The sequence below is a fragment of the Sciurus vulgaris genome, assembly GCF_902686455.1.
Source record: "Sciurus vulgaris genome assembly, chromosome: X".
NCBI lineage: Eukaryota > Metazoa > Chordata > Mammalia > Rodentia > Sciuridae > Sciurus > Sciurus vulgaris.
The window spans coordinates 124,222,366-124,242,825 of record NC_136471.1 but is presented as its reverse complement, the minus strand read 5'-3'; the positions used below and the strand labels follow the sequence as shown (position 1 = coordinate 124,242,825).

General features: G+C 37.7%; 2 protein-coding genes and 1 pseudogene across 3 annotated transcripts in view; 2 read left to right on the top strand and 1 right to left on the bottom strand.

Annotated features, from left to right (window-relative positions):
• The window catches only part of BEND2 (BEN domain containing 2), a gene marked incomplete at its 3' end in the record, with an annotated part of 88,744 nt that overhangs the window by 61,282 nt on the left and 7,002 nt on the right, over positions 1 to 20,460 (bottom strand). The window contains exons 2-4 of the mRNA XM_079124266.1: positions 6,567 to 6,718; positions 1,366 to 1,470; positions 197 to 611 (exon numbers count right to left, since the gene is read on the bottom strand). Of these exons, the coding sequence (XP_078980392.1) occupies positions 197 to 611; positions 1,366 to 1,470; positions 6,567 to 6,718 (672 nt within the window). The remainder of the gene's footprint in view (positions 1 to 196; positions 612 to 1,365; positions 1,471 to 6,566; positions 6,719 to 20,460) is intronic.
• On the top strand, positions 11,733 to 13,466 carry LOC306651013 (elongation factor 1-alpha 1-like). Its single transcript, XM_079123565.1, has one exon. The coding sequence runs from the start codon at positions 11,795 to 11,797 to the stop codon at positions 13,181 to 13,183; it is 1,389 nt and encodes a 462-aa protein (XP_078979691.1). The 5' UTR covers positions 11,733 to 11,794; the 3' UTR covers positions 13,184 to 13,466.
• LOC306651157 (small ribosomal subunit protein uS5-like) lies at positions 19,526 to 20,335 on the top strand (annotated as a pseudogene). The gene is made up of 2 exons: positions 19,526 to 19,534; positions 19,576 to 20,335. The product of its transcript is annotated as a small ribosomal subunit protein uS5-like (transcript).

Here is a 20,460-nt window from a genome sequence, read left to right as displayed (position 1 = left end):
CACACAAATTAATATAACTATAATTTCACAAGATGTTACCACTGAGGGAATCTGAGTAAAGGGCATCCCTCTGCATTTTCTTACAACTACATGTTAATAAATCTACAGTGATCTAGATATAAAACTTTCAATTGAGAAAACAACTAACACTAGTTTACATGAATGTCATTTATAATAAATGTCACTGTAAACTCACCAAAATTGGTAGGGATGCACACATATGGCAAAGCAGCATCTGGGTTTATGCACTCATTCCCCAGAATGTCTGGGTAATCCATCCTAACATGGCTACTGGCCAGGCAGGGGTCTCCCGGTGGCAGAATTGGTATAGGTGCTGCTATGTCAGGCTGGGCAGATGAGATGACATTGTTGGTACTTTCCACATCTCCACTGAAAAAGCAGGATACTATATTTAGACCAGGAAGAGGGTTCTCTGGCATGAGACATGGCTGTAATGAATGTGTGGAAACAATCCTGGGAAGAGGTGAAGTCTCCTGGTGGTCAGGCTGAGGCAGTTCAAGGCATGCTTCTGGCTGAACAGATGCTCCTACAGGGTCAGCCTGGGCACAGTTTGTCCAGCTTTCCATTGGCCAGGATGTGCTGCAGTTTTCCTGTCCATGGAAGAGAAGAGAATAAGTTCAAGCTCTTTTCTTTGGTCCTGAGATACACAATCAAAACTTCCTTATGTGAATCCATGTGACATCTAAAATGACACCAACACAGTAAAAACAACTGTGAATGAAAATGAGAATTAAAAGGCTGGGTTGTGATTCAGTAAGAGTGCTTGCCTAGCCTGTGTGAGGTCCTGGGTTCGATCCTCAGCACCACATAAAAAAGATAAATAAATAAAAATAAAGGTATTGTGTCCATCTACAACTAAATATATATATTTTTTTTAAAAATGAGAATTAAAAAGTTGGTAGAGGGCTGGGGTTGTGACTCAGTGGTAGAACACTCGCCTAACCATGTGCAAGGCACTGGGTTCAATTCTCAGCACCACATAAAAAAATAAAAAAAAATATTGTGTCCATCTACAGTCAAAAATATTTTTTAAAAAAGTTGCTAGAAACATTCGTACTGGTATTCCTTGTCACATCATTTTCTACCATTAAGGGCAAATGCTTTATTTAGGATGTATGATTTTTATTCCCCCTTAACATGACATTTTAATTACACTTTATACATGATGATTATTAACATAAAAATACTCAGGGTCATAACTTATCAAACCTAAACTTCAGCATTCTTTCAATAGAGTTTTAGTCCCCCATCTGCTACTGAAGTATAGATGAACCTTGCTAATCTCATTCACTTCTAGCTGACAGAGGTTTGACAAAGTTGTTAAAATGTTCTTAAAATACTTACACACTTTAGCATTGGAGATTTCTCCCAAGACTGCTGCATTTTTGAAATGATTCCATAAAGGTGGTTAACCTGCCTATTTGTGTTTTCAATAAGTTCTTGCAAATCCTATTAAAATAAAAAAATAGTAATTCCTATTTCAAAAGGAAAGTAAAATGTGTGAAAATGCCATTAAGCCAAATGTTAACTGCTAAGTACAGCTAAAGTTGTCCAGTCATAAAAACATTGTGTTTCCTACTGTGTTTTGGGTGGCAAAGAGCCCACCTGGCTGAAGCAAGGAACCTCAACTGCCCCTATATCACTGTAACCCATGCAGACACTGGAAGGAGCTCCAGGGCTAGAGGTAAATGCATCACGGTCCTATTTATGATGTGGCCATTTCACATCAAGAAAGGTGCTATTTTAAGGAAAGAAATGTTCAAATCTGCTAAAAGGCCAAAAAGTCACCTTCCATACAAGGACTTAAGAACTAAAAGATAGCAAGCATGCCACACTCTATACAGAGCCAAATATAACACATGTGACTTTCAGCTTCAAAGTTTTTTAAAATTATGTAGTCAACAATTAACCTTATAAAACCACTAAGCTGTATCCCCTATGTGCCCATCAGTATGTGAATAATACAAATCTGAGATTCTTAAAATACACAGAAATTTCAGGCAAAGCCACACTTAAGTAAAAGGCCAAGCCAGAAACATTTCCTCATTCATTCACTAAATAAACATAATAAAGAAAATTTTAGCTCAGTATTTCAGAAAATTACATTTAAGAAATAATTTTGATACCTCACAGTAGTGTTGAAGTTCCCTAAGTTGATGTCGAGGATTTCCATCATAGAAAGCTCTAGATGCATTGTTCCCCTATTGATATTGCAAAACAAACAGTCAATGCTTAACATCACTAGGAACCAAATTAAGACCTTATAATAATATATTTATAATATAATTATATTAAATTATATATAATTATAATTATATTAATTATATATATAATATATATAATATATTATAAATATAAAGCAGAAATAAAGTGAAACCAAAATCCACATTCTTATGAAAATGAAAAAGAAAACACTGATTAATAAAGAATTAAGGAAATAATATGGGGACTGGAGTTGTAGCTCAATGGTAGAGCACTTGCCTAGCACATGTGAGGCAGTGGGTTTGATCCTCAGCACCACATAAAAATAAAGTAAAGGCATTATGTCCATATACAACTAAAATTTTTTTTTAAAAGGAAAGAATTTATTATTTAAGAACCTAGGTTTTTAAAAAGCTACTGAATATCAGTATGAACAGTTTTAATATGTATAAAGATAGGTACAGAAACATAGATTTATATGTATACATGGATTAGGATATACAGGTTTATTTCCAACCTCTGTCCTCACAATAGCATAAGAGCAGCAATGAACACACCTACTATCCAGATCTTTGTTTCTAAATACCATTCTCCAATAAAAGAAACCAAGGTCCCTTCAAAAAAAATAATAAATTCAGGGCTGGGGCAAGGAAAGTTCAGATGAGCCTAGAATTATCTTTATGATTTCAGAAAATTAAGAAAGTACTCAAAAAATGGTGGATGGGGAGTCAGGTATGTGGCACATGCCTTTAATTCCAATGACTTAGGAGGCTGAGGAGGATGATTGCAAGTTTGAGGGCAGCCTCAGCTACTTAGCAAAGCCCTAAGCAACTTATCAAGACCCTGTCTCAAAAATAAAAAAAGTAAAAAGGACTGAGGATGTAGCTCAGTGGTCCCAAAAAAGGGTGGAGGTAGATCAAAAGGTCACAGAAGCCAAATGAAGGGTGCTTCCAATGGCCAAAGCTGGAAAATGTGATCCAAATTAAATAATGGTAATATTGGATTGTAAGTAGTATAACACGATAAATGTTTGAGAGTCCATATTGACATAAATATACACATAACTGAGTAAATAAGTGGGAGATAAATGATAGCTCTTCCTTGCAAATGAATTCTAATTAATGAGTATAGAAGGAATAAGGGAAATAGAGAGTCACCAGTAGGCAAATATCACAGTAATAACTGCTGCAGTTGAAGGCTAACTCAGTGGGTTGCAGAGAAACAGGATTTTAGCAGAGTAGGCAAGGACCCTTCCATCCAAGGTATTTATCACTTATAAAAGGGACAACAGTAACTCTACAGTGGAAATTTGGAAGACGTGGTGTTATTCAAGTGAGCAATGTTAACATCACCAACAAAAAGACACACAGACACCAAGTACTCCCTGATAGGGTACAATGAAAAGATAACATCATGTGTGTGGTATTCTTGCAAAAACGCATAATGTCAGTCGGTTCAAAAAAAGTATCAGCCCCATGAAAACATTTTACAGAATAACTGACTAGTGCTCATCAAAAGTGTCAAGGTTCTGAAAGACAAGGAAAGAATGAGGAGCTATGACAGGCTGGAAGAGATGTGAAGAGAATGGCAAATTCCCACACACACCATAGTTTAGGTAATAGTACTGTGCCAATGTTACCTCTCTAGTTTTGATTACTATAGAATTACCATAATTTTAAATTATACAGGTAAATTAAGGGAAGCCGTGTGAAGAGTATACATAAAAACTCTGTATAGATAACTCTTCCAAAAATCTAAAATTTTTTCAAAATAAGGAAAGCCAGAGAAATGGGGTTTGAAAATGGTGTGAATTGGGCTGGGGATGTACCTCAAAGACAGAGCACTTGCCTAGCATGTGGCAGGCTCTGGGTTCCATCCTCAGCACTGGAAAAAAAATGCTATGAATTTCCTTTTAGGTAAGGAAAGAGAGAAAAATGGTAAGAAATGGTTGTAAATGAAAAGAAGCATACAAATTCAGGAGAATATTTCCTTGAGTATCTGTTCAAAGTACAGTTATATGAAGGCTGAAAAAGAATGTGAATCATTTTCTTGGTGTGACTGTATTTTGCAATTAACAACACTACATAAGTTTTCGAAGTCTATACACACATTAATGACACTTCCACTTTCTTCAGAGTCAGGTACTGTATTCGTTTTCTTGTTTAAGGAAGCCTTATTAATAAACCAAGAGGAAAGATAAAAGAATGAACTGAACGAAAAGTTCAGGATTTCTATTTCATTTTCAAGAAGCACCAAAGGCCGATTTGTGATATCAAAGGACGGAAACACTAAGACTACTCAAAAATATGTACTTGCAGAACTGTGTTCTCGTTAACCCAACTACAATTAACACACCATTTGCATCAAGTTCACTTCTTTCTATACTTCAGGGCAGAAAGGCTAGTCCTTCAGTAATCTTGATAGATTACTGCTTTAAAAGCAAGTATTTCCAACCATGAACAAAGAATAAATGTTACATGGCTTTTGATTTTCAAATAATCCAACAGTGACACTCTGTGGACAAGATAGGAAACACTTAAGCACTTATTTTTCTTGATAAATTAATCTCTAAATCACTTTTAAGTCCTTTCTTGGAATAAGACAAGGTGTAAATAAGTAAATAAATGGCAAGTAACCATTACTTAATTATAGTAACTCTTTATTTTAAGGATGAATTAGGGACTGTCAGGATAATTTAAATGCAAGCCTACTCAATAGTCATCAATGTAATTGTCGAAAATACGTGATTAAAAATGAGGGTTGTGGTTGTAGCTCAGTAGTAGAGCACTTGCCTAGCATGTGTGAGGCAATGGGTTTGATCCTCAGTGCCACATAAAAATAAATAAATAAAATAAATGGCTGGGCATGGTTGGGCATGCCTATAATTCCAGTGGCTCAGGAGGCTGAGGCAGAAGGATCTTGAGTTCAAAGCTAGCCTCAGCAACTGTGAGGCGCTAAGCAACTCAGTGAGGCCCTGTCTCTAAATGAAATACAAAATAGGGCTGGGCGTGTGGCTTGGTGGTTGAGTGTCCCTGAGTTCAATTCCCAGTACCACCCCCCAAAAAAAAATAAAATAAAGGCATTATGTTCATCTACAACTAAAAAAAAAATTTAATGACCTGAATTATCCCTGAATTACACACTTATCAGTCAAAATTATATGAAATTATAATACAGGCTGATAACTATAAACACTATACCATCTTCATACCCTTGTATGCTCTCAAACATGCTTTCAGATGATTATATCCAAAACCATGACACTTGGAAGACAATTAACATTATACCCAAATATTAATTAATTGGGGTTGATCAAAATTGAGAATTCCCTTACCACTTACATGACATTAATATCCATATCCTTATGTAAGTAACTTCATTTTCTTTAAGCTCAATTACATAGTTTAATAATATATTTTATTTGACTTCAGAGATCAAATAGTAGAATATAATGAAAATGTAAGAAATATAACCACTTCAGAAAACTGTATAGCAGTTTCTTAAAAAGTTAAACTTTCTTCTACCCCATGACCCAGTATTTCTACTCCTGAGTGTTTATTCTAATTAAACATACATTCATAAGAGATTTCCATAAGCATGTTCATTTTACTCTTAACAGCTAAAAACTGATAACAACCCAAATGTTCATAAGAAGGAAAACAGATAGACAAATTATGGATATCTATACAACAAAATACCACTGAGCAATAAACAGGAATGAAATATTGATATTACAAAATGAATCTCCAAAACATCATTCCAAGGAAAAGAAACTGTGACACAAAAGATACAATTCTATCTGTGCAGCATGCTCCATTTGTACAATTTTATTTGTACAACAAAATTCCATTTGCACAATTCTATTTATGTGAAGTTGTAGAAAAAGCAAAATTAAGGGGTTGGGGTTGTGGCTCAGTGGGAGAGTGCTTGCCTAGAATGTGTGAGGCACTGGGTTCAATTCTCAGCACCACATATAAATAAATAAATAAATAAATAAATAAATAAATAAATAAATAAATAAATAAATAAATAAATAAATAAAATAAAGATGCACTGACAACTAAAAAATACATTTAAAAAAAGCAAAATTAAGCCACGATAGGAAAACCACCAAAATGGCATTTCTGCTAAGGTTAGAGAAGATGGGGACCTACTAGGAAGGTGCATGAGGGAACTTTCTGAGCTAATGGAAATGTCCATTATCTTAATAGAGACATGGTACAAATATTTATAAAACTTACTGAACTATATATTTAAGATCCATGTATTTCACTGGATAAAATTTAAAAATAATACAGCAATTTGAGAAAAACAAAGAAATATTTTCACTTTAATGTACAAACCATATTATTCTCCCTTGGAGTAGATGACCGTCCTCTTTTTTGCAATGGGATAAAACCCAAGTCCATTGAGTTGGAATTGTATCTTTTTAAATTTGCTGGATGGTTCATTTGTGAAACTTGTTGGTCACCTAGCACTACTGCATCTTCAATTCCTGAAAAGCAATGCATAAAAAGATTACTTCACACTCATTATCTAAACAACTTTAATGTGAATATGCTCAGAAAACCACCTCAAACTGGAGTTCTGACTGAACTCCATGCCCAGGAATATAAATCAAAATCAAATGCAATTCCCAAATGTGAAGTGAATGCTTAACGACTTAAAGCCCCCAGAGTGAGTGCTGGGGACAAGTGAACAACAGAGCACCACTGCTAAGTGCTTTTGTAAAGGAGCTCAAAAGGGCTCTTCAATTGGGGAGGCAGCATGTCTCTAAAGGGAGCTCCAGAGTCAGCTCTGGATTGGGCCCCACCACTGCCACCGTGTGGAGTGGAGAGACCCCTACAGACACTGCCTCCTCACCTGCAGGTGCAACCTGTTCAGAGTAGCTCTAAGGTACACTTCAGCTCTAAAATTATGATTGCCTCATTAGACTGTACTTTAAACCTAAGTAAATGAACATGAAATACAAGCCAAAAAGTCTAGAATTCTGAAGGTTCACTTATGGGTCTGAGTTATTTAATGATGGAGCCAGAACAAGACACTGACCATGACATCAGTCATGTACTAGAAAATTACATCATCACAGATAATGGGAGGGGCACATTAGTAAACATCATGTACAACCACAAGAATGGAATCCTAATTAGAATACGTTATACTCCATGTATGTAAATATGTCAAAATACACTCTACTGTCATGCATATCTAAAAAGAACAACAACAACAAAGCCAATTCACACCTGGCCCAGTGGCGCATGCCTGTACAGGGCTTGGGAGGCTGACACAAGAGGACCACAAGTTCAAAGCCAGTCTCAGCAACTAAGTGAGGCTCTAAGCAACTTAGAGAGACCCTGTTTCTAAATAAAATATAAAAAAGGTCTGGGGGTGCAGCTCAGTGGTTAAGCACCCCTGGGCTCAATTCCTGTTACAAAAAAAAAAAAAAAAAAGGTAATTCACTTTATCCCTCCAGAGTAGCAATGAGAGGACAATTAAGAGATTCAGTTTTCATCTCTTTCCTGTTTCCCCTTGGTTCTACTGTGGGGACACTAATGACCAAAGACCCAAAGGAAAGAAACCAACAGGTGATAAAGGAGATGGGAGAGTTAATCCCAGGTTAGATGAATGCAAACTAATGTTGTATAAAAATTCCAAGTTACTTCCACAAAATTTTATTTTTTAAACAGTTTTCTTCTGACTATAAAACTAATACAAACTGAATAATCAAACTGTGATGTATTCATAGAAAGAAAGATTCATGGCAACAAGAATAAACCAACTAATGCTGCTCCCAGCAAGGATGAACTTCATAACCATAAACTTAAGTAAAAGACAGACACAAGCCAGGCATGGTGGTCCACCTGTAATTCCAGTGACTTGGGAAGCTAAGGTAGGAGGATTGCAAGTCTGAGGTCAGCCTTAGCAACTTAACAAGACCCTGTGTCAAAATAAAACATAAAAAGCACCAGGGATGTAGCTCAGTGATAAAGTGTCCCAGGTTCAATTCTCAGTACCCACAAAAAAAAAAAAAAAAAAAAAGATGACAACAAAAAAGAAAACATAGTGTATGATTCAATTCATATAAAGCAAAAAAGAGGCAAAAGTAATCTATGTTGGGAGAAGTCAAAATCATGGTTACCTTGCAAAAGGGTTAGTGACTGGAAAGTGATAGAAGTAGATTCTGGGGAACTCACATTTCCTGGTATGGATGCTTTATAATTTGAACATTATCTAAGCTGTATGTTTATGATGTATGCATATTTTGTACGTAGTCAACATCTATAAAAAGTTTAACCTAAAAATTCAGCTCCTTACAAATCATTCAGAATCTAAACAGGGAAGTAATGTATCACCAATAAATATTGTAAGCCTTACATGTATTTCCTTCTAGTTTTCTCATAAAATTTTAATCATAACATACATATATTCTGAACAATTTCGCATGTCACTTATAATTTTTAAAATATTTTAAATGCTTTCATACTATTTCATTTTACATATGTCCATAGGTTATGTTATCTGTTTTCTATTATGGGACATTTATATGGCTTTTAATTTTAACTATTTTGATAAAATTATACATACAATTCAAATGGAAATATTTCTGCACATCTCTAAATAGTTCCTTATAGTCTGTATCTGGGAAAAATCAGTGGATCAAAGGTTATAAGTATTTGGGGGGTTCCAGATAGGTGCTGCCAAAATGTCCAAAAAGGTTGCAACCATTTGCATTCCAAGAGGCCTGAAAACCTAATGGTTTGTCTCCTTTTTCACTAAAGTGAAACCTTTTTAAATTGCTAATTTGACAGATGGAGGCTTAAGTTTGTATACCATTTTAATTTGCATATCTCTCATTATGAATGCAGCTGAATATTTTTCAGATGTTTTCTACTGATTAATATTTCTTGTTCCATGAATTTCTATTTTTCATATCTTCCTCTCATTGCCTAATTAGGGGCTTCAGTGTTTCCTGTCTAATCTGTATGAGACCTTAAGATTATTATCTTTAGGATAATAATCCCTGAAAATGTATAATTGCAGCAAACACTCTACTCAGGAGGTGGTATGATTTTGAAGTCCAATGTTTTTCAGAGGGATGGCTTCTATTTTTAAGGGAGGGGTTCTTTGTTTTTATTTCATCAAATTCATTACTATTTGTAGTGATTTCTTCAACTGCTCATATAGTTAATCTTTCACTAGGATTAGAAAAATATTCAACTGTTTTCTTAGTTTTTCTGTACTTGCTTATTAGATATTCAACCCTTTAATCCATTTCAAAATTATTTAACTATGTGATGTGAAATAAACTATAAGAGGCTTTCCCCACTATACTAAAACATCTGTCACAGCATGATTTATCCTCCATCTTTCCCATATTAGTGTGTTACAGTACATTAACTAAAACAAATTTTATTCTGTTTATGAACGTTCCGTTGAATTAAATCTGGTTCCCTATTTCAGAGCTAGTACCACAAATATTTTAATAATTCTACCTTTAAAATATTTTATTATTTGATATGGTAAATCAGCAACTGTCCCAGGTTTTTCTAAGATTTTTTAAGTTGTATGGAAATTTTTTTCACATCCAAGAATAATTTGCATCTTTCCACTTAAGTCTCATTTTATGACTCTCAGTATTCACATTTCTTTCATACAAGTTCTGCTATTTTCTATTAACTCCTTTACATATTTCTTGTAGCTATTATCAGTGGGGTATATTTTTTCTTAAATATTTTCTAACTGCTTGAATATGGTATAAGAAAGCTATTTGTTCCAATATAAAAATTAATTAGATAAACTGCTGGGTATACAGCCCAGTGGCAGAGTATTTGCCTGGCATGTATGAGGCCATGAATTAAATTCCCAGCACCATCAAAAACAATTATATAAACTGACTCAATAAGAAGTAGAAAATCTCAACAGACCAGTTAACCAGACTAAACTTCACAAAAAGAATTTATTCGAAAAACCCTGAAACCAGACGAGCTATGCACAAGCAGCTAAAAGAGCTAATCCATCTATGTAGCAAAACGGTAAAAAGACTTTTGGGCAGAGATGAAAAGCCAATCCAGCCTGGTGACAGCTGATTATCCAAACCAGAATTTAGTTCAACTTTAAATTTATCTAAAGAATACAGAATCTTGCCAGGTGTGTGGCACAGACCTATTAATCCCAGTGGTTCAGGAGGCTGAGGCAGGAGGATTTCAAGTTCAAACCCAGGCCTTTTTTGAGAGCAGATTGCTCACTGTCAGGCGTCTATCATCCGCCATTTGCCTGCCTCTCACCTGTCCATCCCCTGCCTTACTCCTATCCATCACCCCAACGCTCGAGGTTCACCTCCCGATCGTCCGACAACAGTCAGCAAACTGATCGCCAACCGCCAGTGGAGCACCAGCTGCCTGCTGCTGCCTGGAAGTTCACTGTCACAGTACCTGCAGGTTTGATTACCCATGGCTGCCGCCATTTTGAGACAACAGCCAGGCCCCGTAGGACCCCTGGCCAGACTGACTGAGCCCCGTCTCCAGGATCCCTCAGCCCGACCCGATCACTCCCTGCCTCTGGGGCCCTCACATCGACTGACTGCTCCCTGCTGCCAGGACCCCCAGACCAACTGACTGTGCCCTATCACTGGGACCCCAGACCGAATGATTGCACCTGGCTTCCAAGATCCCACAACCACACCAAACACACCCAACCTCCAGGACCCCTGCCTGACCAGCAGCATCCCGTCTCCAGGACCTCCAGCTGACCACATCCACCCCTGAGCTGCAACTCCCCATTTGCCAACACATTTCGAAGCCACAGCAGCCATCGTGGATAATCCTGGAAGCCATAGCTCCGATCTTTGGGTGGGGCAAAACCCATCCTGAGACGCCTGCTGGAGGCTTGAAGCCCACTGTCAGGTACTTCTCATACATCAGGCTACTGAACACTGGGAGGTTTCATTAGTATATGACTGCTATACAGCAGATATTCTTTTTTCTCCTTTTTAAAAAAATTTAAGTTTTTATTTCTTTACTTTTCTTGCTCTCTTTTCCTTTTGTTTACCTGTTTCCTCAGAGTCTCTTTCTCCCTTTTTTGCATGCTAACATCCTATTTCTTTTGATTACACTCTCACCCTTTCTATTTTCTAGAACTTCTGAATATTCTTTTCTTATCCCATTAACAGCCACATTCTACATCCCTCTGCATCCTCTTTGTCCTCCATTAGAAATTGCAGACCTTATTGCAAACCTGTTTGTTTTACCGAACATAATATTTGAACTCACTTTGTTTATTATGACAATTAGTTATTGTCCCCATAGGGGCTATTTGGTCTAGGATTGCATAGTGTCTGATTTGGGCATTGCTAATATTGATCTCCCCTTAAAGAAAGGGTTTTGGAAACCTATAGGGCCACTATAAGCCTATAGGGGGAAATCTGCAATACCCCAGATCTGCACTGCTAGAGGGGAAGATACATGAACAACATGAAAAAACAAGGGAACAAAATGATCCAAACAGCTTTTTCGCAACGGGTTTGCCGCCAGAACACAGGTGTCGTGAAAACCACCGCTAAATCAAAGCCAAAATGGGAAAGGAAAAGACTCACATCAACATCGTTGTCATCGGACACGTAGATTCGGGCAAGTCTACCACTACTGGTCATCTGATCTACAAATGTGGTGGGATCGACAAAAGAACCATTGAAAAATTTGAGAAGGAAGCTGCTGAGATGGGAAAGGGCTCATTCAAGTATGCCTGGGTCTTGGATAAACTGAAAGCTGAGCGTGAGCGTGGTATCACCATTGACATCTCCCTGTGGAAATTTGAGACCAGCAAGTATTATGTGACTATCATTGATGCCCCAGGACACAGAGACTTCATCAAAAATATGATTACAGGCACATCTCAGGCTGACTGTGCTGTCCTGATTGTTGCTGCTGGTGTTGGTGAATTTGAAGCTGGTATCTCCAAGAATGGGCAGACCCGTGAGCATGCCCTTCTGGCTTACACACTGGGTGTGAAACAACTAATTGTTGGTGTTAACAAAATGGATTCCACTGAGCCACCCTACAGTCAGAAGAGATACGAGGAAATCGTTAAGGAAGTCAGTACCTACATTAAGAAAATTGGCTACAACCCTGACACAGTAGCATTTGTGCCAATTTCTGGTTGGAATGGTGACAACATGTTGGAGCCAAGTGCTAATATGCCTTGGTTCAAGGGATGGAAAGTCACCTGTAAAGATGGCAGTGCCAGTGGAACCACACTGCTTGGAGCTTTAGATTGCATCCTGCCACCAACTCGTCCAACTGACAAGCCTTTGCGTCTGCCCCTCCAGGATGTCTACAAAATTGGTGGTATTGGTACTGTCCCTGTGGGCCGAGTGGAGACTGGAGTTCTCAAGCCTGGCATGGTGGTCACCTTTGCTCCAGTAAATGTCACAACTGAAGTAAAGTCTGTTGAAATGCACCATGAAGCTCTGAGTGAAGCTCTTCCTGGAGATAACGTGGGCTTCAATGTCAAGAACGTGTCTGTCAAAGATGTTCGTCGTGGCAATGTTGCTGGTGACAGCAAAAATGACCCACCAATGGAAGCAGCCGGTTTCACTGCTCAGGTGATTATCCTGAACCATCCAGGCCAAATCAGTGCTGGCTATGCACCTGTACTGGATTGTCACACAGCTCACATTGCTTGCAAGTTTGCTGAGCTGAAAGAAAAGATTGATCGCCATTCTGGTAAGAAGCTGGAAGATGGTCCTAAATTCTTGAAGTCTGGTGATGCTGCCATCGTTGATATGGTTCCAGGAAAGCCCATGTGTGTTGAGAGCTTCTCTGACTATCCTCCTCTGGGTCGTTTTGCTGTTCGTGATATGAGGCAGACAGTTGCTGTGGGTGTCATCAAGGCAGTGGACAAGAAGGCTGCTGGAGCTGGCAAGGTCACCAAGTCTGCCCAGAAAGCTCAGAAGGCTAAATGAATATTACCCCTAACACCTGCCACCCCAGTCTTAATCAGTGGTGGAAGAACGGTCTCAGAACTGTTTGTCTCAATTGGCCATTTAAGTTTAATAGTAAAAGACTGGTTAATGATAACAATGCATCATAAAACCTTCAGAAGGAAAGGAGAATGTTTTGTGGACCATTTGTTTTTTTGTGTGTGTGTGGCAGTTTTAAGTTATTAGTTTTTAAAATCAGTACTTTTTAATGGAAACAACTTCACCAAAAATCTGTCACAGAATTTTGAGACCCATTAAAACAAAAGTTTAATGAGAAAAAAAAAATAAAAAAAATAAAAAAAAAATGATCCAAACAAATCTAGATTCTATAGTAATAGAATCCAATGACAGTATGTTAGAAGAAATGTCAGAAAAGGACTTCAGATTATACATGATTAAGATGATTCGCAAAGCAAAGGATGAGATAAGAGGGCAAATGCAGGCAATGAATGATAATACCAATAAGCTGAAAGAGCACCTGCAGGAAGCAAAAGATCATTTCAACAAAGAGATAGAGATTCTTAAAAAAAAAAAAAAACGGAAAGCCTTGACATGAAGGAGACAATAAACCAAATAAAAAAACTCAATGGAAAGCATCACCAACAGACTAGACCACTTGGAAGACAGAACCTCAGACAATGAAGACAAAATATTTAATCTTGAAAATAAAGTTGCCCAAACAGAGAAGATAGTAAGAAATCATGAACAGAATCTCCAAGAACTATGGGACATCATGAAAAGACCAAATTTAAGAATTATTGGGATTGAGGAAGGCACAGAGATACAAACCAAAGGAATGAACAACCTATTCAATGAAATAATATCAGAAAATTTCCCAAACCTGAAGAATGAAATGGAAAATCAAATACAAGAGGCTTACAGAACACCAAATGCACAGAATCACAACAGATCCACACCAAGGCACATTATAATGAAAATGCCTAACATTCAAAATAAAGATAGGATTTTGAAGGCCACGAGAGAAAAGCATCAGATTACATATAGGGGGAGACCAATACGGATAGCAGCCGACTTCTCAACCCAGACTCTAAAAGCTAGAAGGGCCTGGACCAACATATTTCAAGCTCTGAAAGAACATGGTTGCCAACCAAGAATCCTATACCCAGCAAAACTAACCTTCAGATTTGAAGATGAAATAAAATCCTTCCATGATAAACAAAAGTTAAAAGAATTTACAAATAGAAGGCCTGTACTACAGAATGTTCTCAACAAAATATTCCATGAGGAGGAAATGAAAAACAACAATGGAGGTCAGCAAAGGGAGGAACTACCTTAGAGAAAAACCACTCAAAGGAGAAACCAAGCCAACTTAAAAACCAAAAATAAGCCAAATGACTGGGAATACAAATTATTTCTCCATAATAACCCTGAACGTTATGGCCTAAACTCCTCAATCAAAAGACATAGACTGGCAGAATGGATTAAAAAGAAAGACCCAACAATATGCTGCCTGCAAGAGACTCATCTCATAGAAAAAGACATCCACAGACTAAAGGTGAAAGGATGGGCAAAAACCTACCACGCACATGGACTCAGTAAAAAGGCGGGGGTTTCCATCCTTATATCAGATAAAGTGGACTTCAAGCCAAAGTTAGTCAGAAGGGATAAAGAAGGACATTTCATAGTGCTTAAGAGAACCATAAATCAGGAAGACATAACGATAGTAAATATCTATGCCCCAAACAATGGTGCATCCCTGTACATCAAACAAATCCTTCTCAATTTCAAAAATCACATAGACCACAACACAATAATTCTGGGCGACTTTAAGGCACCGCTGTCACCACTAGATAGATCCTCCAAACAAAATCCAACCAAAGAAACCATAGAACTCAATAACACAATCAATACCCTAGACTTAATAGACATATATAGAATATTCCATCCATCAACGAGCGGATACACTTTCTTCTCAGCAGCACATGGAACCTTCTTGAAAATAGACCATATGTTATGCCACAAAGCAGCCCTTAGGAAATGGAAAAAAATAGAGATACTGCCTTGTGTTCTATCAGATCATAATGGACTGAGTAGAAATCAATGACAAAATAAAAAAGGGAAATTACTCCAACACTTGGAGACTAAATAATATGCAATTGAATGAAACATGGATAACAAAAAACATGAGGGAGGAGATTAAAATATTCATAGAGGTCAATGAGAATGATGATACAACATATCAAAATCTCTGGGACACTATGAAAGCGGTACTAAGAGGAAAATTCATTGCATGGAGTGCATTCCAGAAAAGAATGAAATGTCAACAACTAAACAACCTAACATTACAGCTCAAAGCCCTAGAAAAAGAACAGAATAACAGCAAAAGTAGAAGACGGGAAATAATTAAAATCAGAGCTGAAATCAATGAAATTCAAACAAAAGAAACTATTCAAAACATTGACAAAACAAAAAGTTGGTTCTTTGAGAAAGTAAACAAAATAGACAAACCCTTAGCCACACTAACAAAGAGAAGGAGAGAGAAGACTCAAATTACTAAAATACATAATGCAAAAGGAAATATCACAACAGACACCAGTGAGATACAGAACATAATGAGACGCTACTTTGAAAATCTGTATTCCAACAAAATAGAAAGTACCGAAGACATTGACAAATTTCGAGAGACATATGCTCCTCCCAAACTGAACCAGGAGGACATACACGATTTAAACAGATCAATATCAAGCAATGAAATAGAAGAAGCCATTAAAAATCTACCATCCAAGAAAAGCCCAGGACCAGACGGATTCTTAGCCGAGTTCTACAAGACCTTCAAAGAAGAACTCATTCCAATACTTCTCAAAGTATTCCAGGAAATAGAAAAGGAGGTTACCTTACCAAACTCATTCTATGAAGCTAATATCACCCTCATACCCAAACCAGGAAAAGACATATCAAGGAAAGAAAATTTTAGACCAATATCCTTGATGAATATAGATGCAAAGATCCTTAACAAAATATTGGCAAACCGCATCCAAAAACATATTAAGAAAATTGTGCACCACAATCAAGTGGGGTTCGTCCCTGGAATGAAAGGATAATTTAATATCCATAAATCAATAAACGTAATCCATCATGTCAAGACTTAAGGATAAGAATCATATGGTTATATCAATTGACAGAAAAAGCGTTTGACAAAATACAACACCCCTTCATGCTCAAAACACTAGAAAAAATAGGGATAGTAGGAACATACCTGAACATTGTAAAGGCTATTTATGCTAAGCCCATGGCCAACATCATTCTTAATGGAGAAAAACTGAAACCATTCCCTTTAAAAACGGGAACAAGACAGGGATGTCCTCTTTCACCACTTCTATTCAATATTGTCCTGGAAACTCTAGCCAGAGCAATTAGGCAGACTAAAGAAATTAAAGGGATACGAATAGGAAAAGAGGAACTTAAGCTGTCACTATTTGTGGATGACATGATTCTATATTTAGAGGATCCAAAAACCTCCTCCAGAAAACTTCTAGACCTCATCAGTGAATTCAGCAAAATAGCAGGCTATAAAATCAACACGCATAAATCTACAGCATTTTTATATGTAAGCGACGAAACAGCTGAAAGGGAAATGAGGAAAACAACTCCATTTGCAATAGCCTCAACAAAAATAAAATACTTGGGCATCCATCTAACCAAAGAGGTGAAAGACCTCTACAATGAGAACTACAGAACACTAAAAAAAGAAATTAAAGAAAACCTTAGAAGATGGAAAGATCTCCCATGTTCTTGGATCGGCAGAATTAATATTGTCAAAATGGCCATACTACCTAAAGTGCTATCCAGATTCAATGCAATTCGACTTAAAATCCCAATGATGTACCTTACAGAAAGAGAGCAAGCAATTATGAAATTCATCTGGAAGAATAAGAAACCCAGAAAAGCTAAAGCAATCCTTAGCAGGAAGAATGAAACAGGGGGTATCGCAATACCAGAACTTCAAAGCAATAGTATACTACAAAGCAATAGTAACAAAAACAGCAAGGTATTGGCACCAAAATAGACAGGTAGATCAATGGTACAGAATAGAGGACACGGACACAAACCCAAATAAATACAATTTCTCATACTAGACAAAGGTGTCAAAAATATGCAATGGAGAAAAGATAGCCCCTTCAACAAATGCTGCTGGGAAAACTGGAAATCCATATGCAACTGAATGAAACTAAACCCCTATCTCTCACCCTGCACAAAACTCAACTCAAAATGGATCAAGGACCCGGAATCAGACCAGAGACCCTGCATCTTATAGAAGAAAAAGTAGGTCCAAATCTTCACCCTTGTTGGCTTAGGATCAGACTTCCTTAACAGGACTCCCATAGCACAAGAAATAAAAGCAAGAATCAATAACTGGGATAGATTCAAACTAAATAGCTTTCTCTCAGCAAAGGAAACTATCAGCAATGCGAAGAGAGAGCCTACAGAGTGGGAGAATATCTTTGCCAATCATACTTCAGATAGAGCACTAATTTCCAGAATCGATAAAGAACTCAAAAAACTCTACACCAAGAATACAAATAACCCAATCAACAAATGGGCTAAGGAAATGAACAGACACTTCACTGAAGAAGATCTACAAGCAATCAACAAATATATGAAAAAATGTTCTCCATCTTTAGTAATAAGAGAAATGCAAATCAAAACTACACTAAGATTCCATCTCACTCCAATTAGAATGGCGATTATCAAGATTACAAGCAACAATAGGTGTTGGCGAGGATGTGGGGAAAAAGGTACACTCATACATTGCTGGTGGGACTGCAAATTAGTGCAGCCACTCTGGAAAGCAGTGTGGAGATTCCTTAGAAAACTTGGAATGGACCCACCATTTGACCCAGCTATCCCACTCCTCGGCCTATACCCAAAGGACTTAAAATCAGCATACTACAGAGATACAGCCACATCAATGTTCATAGCTGCTCAATTCACAATAGCCAGACTATGGAACCAACCTAGATGCCCTTCAATTGATGAATGGATAAAGAAACTATGGTATATATATACAATGGAATATTACTCAGCCATAAAGAATGATAAAATTATGGCATTTGCAGGCAAATGGATGAAATTGGAGAATATCATGCTAAGTGAGATAAGCCAATCTCAAAAATCCAAAAGACCATGATCTCACTGATAAGCGGATGATGACACATAATGGGGGGTGGGAGGGGGACAAGAATGGAGGAAGAAGGGATTGTGTAGAGGGAAAAGAGAGGTGGGAGGGGTGGGGGGGAAGGAAAAAAATAACAGAATGAATCAAATATCATTATTCTATGTAAATGTATGAATATGCAAATGGTATGCTGTTACTCCATGTACAAACAGAAACAACATGTATCCCATTTGTTTACAATAAAAAAATAAATAAATAAATCTAAGATACAAAAAAAGAAAAAAAAAGTTCAAACCCAGCCTCAGCAACTTAGCAAGACCCTAAGCAACTTCGCAAGAACCTGTCTCCAAATAAAATATATTAAAAAAAAGGGCTGGTGATGTGGCTCAGTGGTTAAGCACCCCTAGGTTCAATCCCTGATACCAAAAAAAAAAAAAAAAAGAAGAAGAATACAGAATCCTAATGTAAATTTAAATGTTAATCTAAAGAGGACAGATCTTTAGAAAAGATTAGACAACAAAATTTAAAATTCACTGTTAGCCTAAAAGTAGTCATCAATTAAAAAAGTATCCACGCTTAATATATCAAATAAACTTAATTTCAATAACCTTACTTTAACTTCCTATTTCCTCACTGGACAACTCTGTAAGCCTATAGAAACAGTAGTTAATATAAATAACAAGAATTATTTTCTCCCTGTATATGATTATATCAGACTGAATTGTTCACTGATAGTCAACAATTTAATAATTCAACTCAAACAATCAAATCATTATTAAACATACTATTAACCCTACACAGGTATGCATCAGGGAGTTTAAAAAGCAAAAGCAACTCAGCAAACATAAACCCTGTCTTTTTACCAAAAACATCACCTCTAGCATCACCAGTATTAGAGGTACTGATTGCCCAGTGACCTATGTTTAATGGCCACAATATCCTGACCATGCAAAGGTAGTAAAATCATGTTTCCTTTAATAGGGACTTTTACGAATGCCAAAGCAAGGGTTTAACTGTCTCTTGCTTAAAATCAATGAAATGGACTTTACTGTGAAGTGGTGGGAATAAAACAAGACAAGAAGACCCTATGGAGCTTAAATTACTAATTCAAATAAATCAACTCTCAACCTCTACTAGAGATAAGAAATTATCTATGGCTTCTTCTCTGGGAAAACACCAAATGACGAATGACGCCGGTGCAGCGGGAGGGCCCTCGGCAGCTTCTGCAGAGGCTTAGGGAGCGGACTCTGAGGCGGAGGCCAGGCTGTGGTCGGGGGCGGGGCGGGACGCTCGCGGAGGCAAGGCCGAAGACAAGAAGTGAATCCTGGTCACCGAGCTGGGCCTCCTGGTCAAGGACATGAAGATCAAGTCCTAGGAGATCTACCCTTCTCTTTGCCTATCAAGGAATCTGAGGTCATCAACTTTTTCCTGGGGGCGTCACTCAAGGATAGGTTTTGAAGACCATGCCTGTACAGAAGCAGACTCGAGATGACCAGTGGAGCAGGTTCAAGGCATTTGTAGCTATCAGGGACTACAATGGTCATGTTAGACTGAGAGTTAAGTGCTCCAAGGAGGTAGCCACTGCTATCCAACGGCCGTCATCCTGGTCAATCTCTCCATTGTTCCTGTGCGGAGCGGTTACTGGGGGAACAAGACTGACAAACCCCACACTGTCCCTTGCAAGGTGACTGGACGTTGTGGTTCTGTGCAGCTCATCCCTGCCCCCAGAGGTACTGGCATTGTCTCAGCCCCTGTGCCCAAGAAGCTGCTGCTGATGGCTGTACTGATGACTGCTACACTTCTGCCAGGGGCTGCACTGCCACCTTGGGCAATTTCGCTAGGGCCACCTTTGATGCCATCTCCAAGACTTAGTTATTTGACTCCCGATCTCTGGAAAGAGACTGTCTCCCCACCAGGAATTCACTGACCATCTTGTGAAAACCTGTATCATAGTCTCTCTACAGATTACTCAGGCTCCAGCTGTGGCTACAACATAGGGTTTTTATACAAGAAAAAAAAAATAAAGTGAATGAAACCTGTTTTAAAAAAAAAAAGAAATTATCTATGGTGGCGGGGTTGTAGCTCAGTGGTAGAGTGTTTGCCTAACACATGTGAGGCACTG